Here is a 9,730-nt window from a genome sequence, read left to right as displayed (position 1 = left end):
CTGTATAAGAAAATAAAACGAGATTAAAAGTTGTTACCTATTGATATCGCTTGCTAATTCCGTCTCCAAAAGCTCCTCCTCTTAATATGTGATTTATTTATCAGATTTAATAGGGTATTTATAGGGTAGGATTATAGAGAATGCGAGGTCAATTAGAAAACTATATAATTTACCTTATTTTAATTAGTATAGAAATTGCTATTACTATTATATTATTATTATCATATATTATATGTTAATCTTACCATAAATAGGATTTCCTCATAAAATATTTACTAATTTATTATTTGCCATAACTTATTATTATTATTATTGATATAATTATTATTACTTTTCCATATTATATTATTATTAATTCCCGATATAAATCCCGATTACACTTACACTAATTTAATAAATTTCTGTCCAATTATTTAATGTCACATGGTCCAATACTCAATTATTAGCTAAGCCCAATTCCCGATTTGTTTTACTTATTTTATTATTTAATTATCGTCTTATTTGTAATTCATTATTAGAAATGCCTTTAATTAATTATTAAATTACATAAACTATTATCATAACTTATCATTAAGATACGGGGCATTACAGTCTTGCCCCCTTTAAATGAACTTCGTCCCGAAGTTCGCCCACAACTACTACCACAACATACATAGACATTCTCATAACTAAGCATCATCCAACACAATTATGCAATTTACGATTATCACTCATGCCAATCTTATAACAAGGTATCACAATAATAACTTAAAACACTCGTAGTATTACATTCCTTCCCCCTAAAAATAAACTTCGTCCCCGAAGTTCGAAATAACAAACAATAGGAAAAACCAAATCCTTGGTGAAATGCCACAAAATCAAGAACGCACACCGCAACACAAATCAACTATTATTTCAAACACAATTCCAAGTAATGATTAAATGAATAACAAAATCATTAATTTTCTTTCAAATAGCAAACCACATCATATAGGATATTCGAACTTATCTTTACATAAACTCCAATTTATTACTTTAGCTATCAACAAATACATTACCAAGATAAATAATAATCTATAACAAAATACGCATAATTAATTAGTTAATCTTTTCTTTATAATTATATCTAACTTAAACATGGATGCAATTATAGCTAACAGATATATAGGCTTAGGGAAACATGTTCCACATATCACTAGACATGTCAATCTACTTCACATAATTGACAACATAGTATCAAACTACAAAAGACAAGAAACAAGACTTACATTTTCTCAAGGCTAAGAAAACATGTTGTTACTTCTAAAAAAATCATAGATAAATAATAACGTAATTAATTCTCGAGAACTTATAATTTTTTAGAAAATATAGAGAGTTAATAAACCATGAGAAAAAGAATCAAGTGAAAAATTCAAATGGTCAATTTATAATGCATTTTACAAGCTACTTGGTCGAAACAGAAATTTTACAGCAACTTGTCAGAAACTTAGGTCAACTTGTAAAAATCACTATAAATTGTCAAAATATTTTCCTACAACGTGGCTTACCAATTTAGAAACATACATGAGTCTATTAAACATTGGCATTGTAATTATAACAAATAATTACGTAGTTTTTAAATGGCAAATTTTACAAAAACATGGCGCGAAAACATCACTGTACAGGAATATTTCGACTACTGTCCACTAAAATATTTATTTCTCCTAAACCGTATATTATTTGAACATGATACCAGTGGCATATGAAAGCTAACTCACAAGGATATCACACATAAAAATGTAGGGCAAGAATTGTAAACCGACAGTAAATGATAGCCAAAACAATCAAGGATAAAATGTCGAGAAATCACCCAAAATTGCATTCTTCACAATTTCACGCAATTCTTTCAACACTTCACATATTAGTCATACTCACACCTCCCACGCACATGCCAACATACCTTCCCCATATCAACATGCTCATAACAATACTTAAAAGAAATCATCCGCAATCATTAACGAAAACAGTCATTCAAACAAGACAAACAAATTCCTAAGGGAAATATACTATATTCATTTTAAATTACCCCACACTGAAATGTCTCTCAAGGTACCCGGTTCAAAACTGGAAGGGCCAAGGTACGAATTAGGCGCGCTTTCCTAACGGTACTAAGAGGGGCTCCTAACAGTTTCTACCCGGGGTTCATTTTATTTAGACACATCCTACGTTCAATATTATTCATTGGTTAGGCCTGAGGATCGTTTTGCTCTAATACCACTTTGTAACACCCCCATTTATTCGGGAGCCTTTAGCTAGACATTCCCAAATAAATAGGACTGTTACCATCTCGGTTTCCCGAGGTAGTGAATAACAAAGTACAACAAACCAAAGTGCTTTAAATTAAAACTTTAACGATTACATGTTTATTACAAATTTAATCAACTAAACTTAATATAAAATATTTACAACTCGCAGCGGAAATAAATAAAGTGATATAAATTATTCTATGTGATCTAGACTTCAACTATGGTCCAAGTCGAGCTCTCTTCCCAATGCTCCCAAGTCAGCTAACTCAAAACCTGCTATTTAAATCTGCTCCCCATTTAACCGGAAATATTAAATGGTTCACCACAGGATGCCATCAATTAAAGCAGGCATCAATTTTATTTTGACACAGAAGCAAACACGTCAACCAATGGTTGAGTAGGATAAAATACATTAAAATAACCAATCTATAATAGTCTCACAACTGACAACATGCCGAATTCCAACCTCAACTGTTCACATCTCATATCTCAATATCAACTATCCACGTTATCCACCAGAGACTAAGCCTGGGGCCTTCCAAATATTCACACACGTTATCCACCAGAGACTAAGGCTGGGGCAATCCAATCACTACTCACGTTATCCACCAGAGACTAAGCCTGGGGCAATCCAATTCTCATAAACCGTTCCATAATATAATCGTATATAATATGCATAACTCCAACAACCAACAATATTAATCACTCAATTAACTTAATTGAACAAGCAATCATAAAACAATCACCCTTCCAATAACATTCATGCATTAAACACGATAAACAGATATAGTTGAGTAGATTATCCTACCTCGTCAGCAAATTCCAATAACGCAATCCGAGCAAATATAAATCCAATTAACACAGCTTCTCACAACTCCGTCACCTAGACAAGTAATTATTATAATTTAATTATTAATTATTCAATTCATTATATTAATTTAATTTAATTATAATTTAATTTAATTAATTATTTTCCCGTGTTAACGATTACGTAAACCCGACTCAAAATTAAATAAACCAACATGTAAACCCACAATATCACGTGGTTAAAAACCACGTAGTAACAAGAAGCACAACATTCCCACCACCAAGGCAACCCGTGTAACACCCCCGCTCAGACACCCTCCTTTAACCCACTTATTACGCCACCTCCAGCCACCGTCAGAACCACCCAACATGCCTCGACATAGCCCGCACCTAGACCCACCCCGACAACCCTTAACCGCCACCTGAAACACCCCCTGCAACCCCAGCTAACACGCCCTAATCAGCCACAGAAAACCCAACACGAGAACAACGAAACTTAACCAATTCACCATCCTACCGCCACCACGACCACCCGTGGCCACCACCGTGGTCTCCTTTCACCCACGGTGGTCCTACCACTGACCCTGACCACTCACGGCAGCTCACAACCACCCAGAACGACACCAACAATCCCCTTAAAACCCCTCCCCTGTTCTCACGTTTTTCCGGCCACCACCGCCGAAAAACACCATCTCCGGCCACTAAGACACCACCAAGGTGGTCGACTACCTCCCCCCATCACAACCCTACCATGCCCAGGTCAAGACTCAACCATTAGAGGGTTCAATTACCCATCCCAACCCCACGACCAACTCGCAACACCTCCCTGACCAGCCACCTTTAGCCACCTGCCACCGCCACCCTAGGCCTTCCTAGACACCACAACCACACCCATTCTAACCCTTGCAACCCCACGAACCACGTCCCAAAGTTTGGTCTCATTCCGTCAAGGTTTGGGTCAGTTTCTAAGTGTCTTAAGATTGTCTGATATTCAGCTGTATAAGAAAATAAAACGAGATTAAAAGTTGTTACCTATTGATATCGCTTGCTAATTCCGTCTCCAAAAGCTCCTCCTCTTAATTTGTGATTTATTTATCAGATTTAATAGGGTATTTATAGGGTAGGATTATAGAGAATGCGAGGTCAATTAGAAAACTATATAATTTACCTTATTTTAATTAGTATAGAAATTGCTATTACTATTATATTATTATTATCATATATTATATGTTAATCTTACCATAAATAGGATTTCCTCATAAAATATTTACTAATTTATTATTTGCCATAACTTATTATTATTATTGATATAATTATTATTACTTTTCCATATTATATTATTATTAATTCCCGATATAAATCCCGATTACACTTACACTAATTTAATAAATTTCAGTCCAATTATTTAATGTCACATGGTCCAATACTCAATTATTAGCTAAGTCCAATTCCCGATTTGTTTTACTTATTTTATTATTTAATTATCGTCTTATTTGTAATTCATTATTAGAAATGCCTTTAATTAATTATTAAATTACATAAACTATTCTCATAACTTATCATTAAGATACGGGGCATTACAGGATTCTTGGTATCTTTACTTTGATGGGGCATCTAATTTGAGAGGAATCGGAATAGGAGTGTTGCTCAATGCTCCTGAAGGCGAGCATACACCACTTTCTATCAAGCTCGACTTCGAGGTGACAAATAATGCAACATAATATGAAGCTTGCCTCATTGGTCTACAAGCAGCAGTGAGTTTAGGCATCAAGCATCTTCGAGTTCACAGCGACTCATATTTAATAATCAACCAGATCACTGGATCCTGGAAAATCCGAAGTGAAAGTCTAGCACCCTATTAGGCTAGGATAGAACAAGTCGCGCAATTCTTCGATCAGATTACTTACCTACACCAGCCTCGCGAAGAAAATCAATTTGCTGACGCTCTTGCAAAACTCGCATCCTTGATTAATATGCCAGACGACATGGTTGAAATGCCCTTGTGCGTTGAACGGGGATCAGAGCCAGCCTATGTACACTTTCTCATAGATTAGGAGGAAAACCCAGAGGAACCTTGATTCCAAGCCATTCTCGAGTTTAAGCTCAACGGTACATGCCCACCAGATATGGATAAGAGGGGACAACACGCCATATGCCTACTTGCCTCTCAATACCTCCTCATGCAGGGAGAGTTGTACACAAGAACACCTCTTGGTGTCGTCTTGCGTTGCCTTGATCGTTCACATGCACAGAAAGTGATGGAAAAAGTTCATGATGGAGAATGCGGTCCTCACATGAGTGGACCTATGATGGTAAAGAAAATTACGCGTCTAGGGTATTGCTGGACGACAATGGAGTCAGAGTGCATCAAATATGTAAGGCATTGTCATAACTGCCAGATCTTCGGGAATGTACAACATGTTCCTCCTTCAATGCTATATACCATAACATATCCTTGGCCATTTTTTGCTTGGGGAATAGACATCATCGGGAAGATCACTCCTACTGGGACGGGAGGTCACTGTTTCATTTTAGTAGCCATCGACTATTTTACTAAATGGGTCGAAGCAGCATCTTACACCAGTTTTACAGCCAAACATGTGGCAAGGTTCATACAAACCAATCTCATCTGTCGATATGGTTGTCCACATGAAATCATCAGTGACAATGGACCACACTTTCAAGCCGAAGCTGCACAACTGCTAGCCAAATATAAGATCAAGCATCACCATTCCTTGCCATACAGACCTCAAACTAATGGCACGGTAGATGCGGCTAACAAGAATGTCGTCAGAATCCTCAAAAAAATTATCGATAATTATCGCGATTGGCCTAGCAAAATACCCTTTGCATTATGGGGATAAATTATGTGAACCTATTACTCACATGACATAACTGTAACACCCCCTTCTTGCGCGGCCAAGGCAATGAGAGGATGTTACCATCTCGGTTTCCCGAGGCGGAGAAATCGGAGTTGCAATTAAGAAACAATTTAAATAAATAAAGTATTTAATGAATTACAAAAGAATAAGTGAATAACAAAGGAAATGGTACAACTCATGACTACTATACTCTTCTAACAAAGTTATGCTCGACTCGAATATCACCAAGGCTCGTGGCTCGTCCCGCCTCCCACGTGATACCAAACACAGCCTGTAAATGACAGCTCCCCATATGATCGGGATATCATATGGATCGATACAAGCCACCCCGGAAATAGGTGACAATTTACACAGAACTAAAGACACGTCAGTTTCAACGTATAAATATAAAACACGACACAATATGTAAAAATACAACATGCTAAAGAAACGCGTATCATAAGACTATTAAACACCACACCGGTACTGGGACACGTCTAGCCGTACCCACAACAACACTGGGGCGACGAACACGCCCACGACACCGCACCACATAAATAGGTACTCGGAACATGTCCGTGGTACCGTGATATGGTCACGGACAGCATCGATGAGCTTGTTGTGGATGTCGATATAGATAGTCTTATGGACTGTTCGAAAGCTGGTTCAAGTAATGTTCCAAGAGCTCAATTAATTGCGACTCAAGCTAATTGGATTGGTGAGTCGATGGATAATTACGTTTGCCTAATCAATTTTGATGACCAGCTTAATTAATTGGTCAAGGCTACCAGCTCAATTAATCGGTCAAGGCTAGACAACACAATTAATTGAGGGATAAATGGGGATTTATTTCAACAATTAATAAGATTTATTTGAGCATTTAATTTAGCTTTATTTCAGCATTGTTTTCTTTTTTTTATAGCTATTATAAGGCTGTTTTAATAGGTAAGTTTTAGCCTAGTCAAAGTCTAATTAAGGGACTTAATTAGGTAGTTTACTACCTCATTATGACAGTCGTTTTAGGCATGTGATCTTTGCTATTTAAGGCCTTGTTTTCCATTGCATTTTCATCCAAGAAATAATATATAAACACTTGTTTTCTGTTAAAATTGCTGCTGCAAATCTATTGTTTTTGTTCAACGCGTTTTGAGTAATTACACGATCATTCTCAATAGGTCTTGAGCTTTATCACCATTGTCGAGTTATTGGTCTAACTCGCCAAATATCAGCCCTTAGTTTGATAATTGTTTTCTTCAAATATCACGGTTCAGATTGAGTTTCACCTACTGCATTCGGGTCTCATCGTGTGTTTTTGTTCTAAGTTTTACATTTCCAACTCAAATCACTTTCAGACAGTTCATAACACCGTTCAAATTTTATAAGCTTCGACAATCAGAGAATTTCGACTACTATTCAGTTTTAGTTAATTTTGTTGCTAATCACGAGTTCTATTCTTTGAATTCAACTCGTATCATTTGTGGTATCAAAGCTTCGGCTCTTGATCCTAATTGTTGGAAGATGAATTTTGATGACCCGAATTTCTTTGAGAATTTGCGTGAAACCCTGCTTAATGTCCATGAAGGGGGGCCATGATGGCAACCTTGGTGTGGGATAGTAAGTCCTAGTGATGAATTCAAGATTAACGAACTACCTGAGTTCGTTGGAGGGACAGATCCTAAGGCATATCTGGAGTGGGAATGCAAGATCGATACAATGTTCGATTTTAAAGATATTAAAGATGAGTAATGTTTCAAGTACGCTATACTCAAATTGAGTAAGGGTGCTTCTCTTTGGTTTGAAGGAGTGAAGGCTTAGCGTGCGCGGGCAGGCAAGGTCAAGATATCATCTTGGGACACTTTGAAATGGAAATTACGGAAAAGGTATGTACCACCCACGTATAAGCTAGCTATTTACCGTAGGATTACTAACTTATAACAAGGGAAACGGAGTGTTAATGATTATATAGATGAATTTGAGAATTTGGCTTTAATGGGGGAATTATAAGAGAACGAAAAGCAGAAAATGTCTCGTTTCTTATTTGGGCTGAATAAATCCGTAGCTAACGCTGTTGAAATGTTTCCATATGCTAATTTTGACACCCAATGTGGTGTGTGTTTGAAAGTTGAGGCCAAGGAAAGTCGAAATATACTTCGACATATGGGGAGGATAGTAGGTCTGCATCGTAGAGGAACAACGGAGGATCAAAGTGTAGTGCTAGTAGCAACACCACTGAGTTGGTTCCTAAAAATGTAGTTGCCCCTAATCCTATTGTTAAGACTACGAACACTAAGGAAACGAGTCTCTTTAAAAGTCCGTTGTTTAAGTGTCAAGGGTTTGGGCATTATCAAAATTCTTGTCCAAATAAACGAGTCATAACCTTAAAAGAGGCTATTGATGTGCGTGAGGAATTGTTTGTCGGGGATAAACAGCCAGACGGAGTGTTTAATCTGGAGGGTTATGAGGATGAGGAGGATAATGGTAATGTTGAAACCTATGCAGCCCCTACCAATGATTGTGCCTAGGTTCTTCGGACTTTACAGGTTCAATCGTCACCAATTGAGTCGGAGCAACGGGATCAAATATTTCACACCAAATGTCAAGTGAAGGATAAGTGGTGTAGATTGATCATCGATGATGGTATTTGTACAAACGCTACTTCAAACGAGATGGTCATAAAACTTTGGTTGGTCAAAATAAGTCACCTTAAACCTTATGCACTAGATTGACTCAATGATGGCAACAAGGTTAAGGTTATGAAACAGGTCAGAGTGGGTCTAACTACGGGTTCTTATGGTGATGAGATGCTGTGCGATGTGGTTCCAATGGATGCTTGTCACATTTTGTTGGGTCGTCCATGGTTAATTGATCGTGGCGTGTTGCACCATGGCAGGCGCAATGAGTATGAATTACGTGATAAAGGGAAAAGGATCGTGTTCAAACCCATGGCTCCTGGTACTATTAGGTCAATGAGTACTAAGCAAGAAAAGAAACCAAACCTTACTATGTTTGTTAGTGAACGTAAAGTGGAGAATGCTCTTGTTGAGGGTGAACGGGTTTATCTAATGGTGGAAAATGAAACACATGGTGATGTTGTGATTAATGGGCAGGTTGAAGGCTTGGTAAAGGAGTTCGAGGATGTTTTGCTCGAAGATCTACCACCGGGTTTACCACCTAGTCGTGGGATAGAGCACCAAATCGATCTCATTCCCGGAGCTTCTCTCCTTAACAAGGCAGCCTACCGTTGTAAACCTGGGGAAACAAAGAAGTTGCAAAGGCAAATTGAAGAGTTGATGGATCGAAGCTATGTCTCGAGAGAGTCTAAATCCTTGTGCGGTTCCAACATTGCTTATTCCAAAAAAATATGGAACTTTGCGTATGTCCATCGATAGTAGGGCTGTCAATAATATAACAATCAAGTATCGTTTCTCAATTCCAAAACTCGATGATATGTAGGATGAATTACATGGGTCGGTGGTCTTTTCTAAGATCGACTTAAGGAGTGGCTATCATCAAATCAGAATGAGGGAGGGGGGCGAGTGGAAGACCGCTTTCAAGACTAAGCATGGTTTGTATGAATGGACCGTCATGCCGTTTGGTCTTACTAATGCTCCAAGCACTTTCATGAGATTAATGAATGAAGTGCTAAAGGCATTCTTGGGTAAATTTGTGGTTGTTTATCTTGATGATATATTGATCTATAGCCGCAGCTTGGAAAAATTTTGGACACCTTCGGAGTGTGTTCGAAATGCTTAGAAGGAAGCAGCTATATGGTAAGAAGGAGAAGTGTACATTCTTGGT

General features: G+C 37.6%; 1 protein-coding gene across 1 annotated transcript; it reads left to right on the top strand.

The window, feature by feature from the left end:
- The first annotated feature begins 8,685 nt into the window (after positions 1 to 8,685).
- LOC141617848 (uncharacterized) lies at positions 8,686 to 9,321 on the top strand. Its single transcript, XM_074434986.1, has one exon. The coding sequence runs from the start codon at positions 8,686 to 8,688 to the stop codon at positions 9,319 to 9,321; it is 636 nt and encodes a 211-aa protein (XP_074291087.1).
- The last annotated feature ends 409 nt before the right edge of the window (positions 9,322 to 9,730 follow it).

The sequence above is a fragment of the Silene latifolia genome, chromosome X (assembly GCF_048544455.1).
Source record: "Silene latifolia isolate original U9 population chromosome X, ASM4854445v1, whole genome shotgun sequence".
Classification (NCBI taxonomy): Eukaryota; Viridiplantae; Streptophyta; class Magnoliopsida; order Caryophyllales; family Caryophyllaceae; genus Silene; species Silene latifolia.
This window is presented reverse-complemented; position numbering and strand designations above follow the sequence as displayed.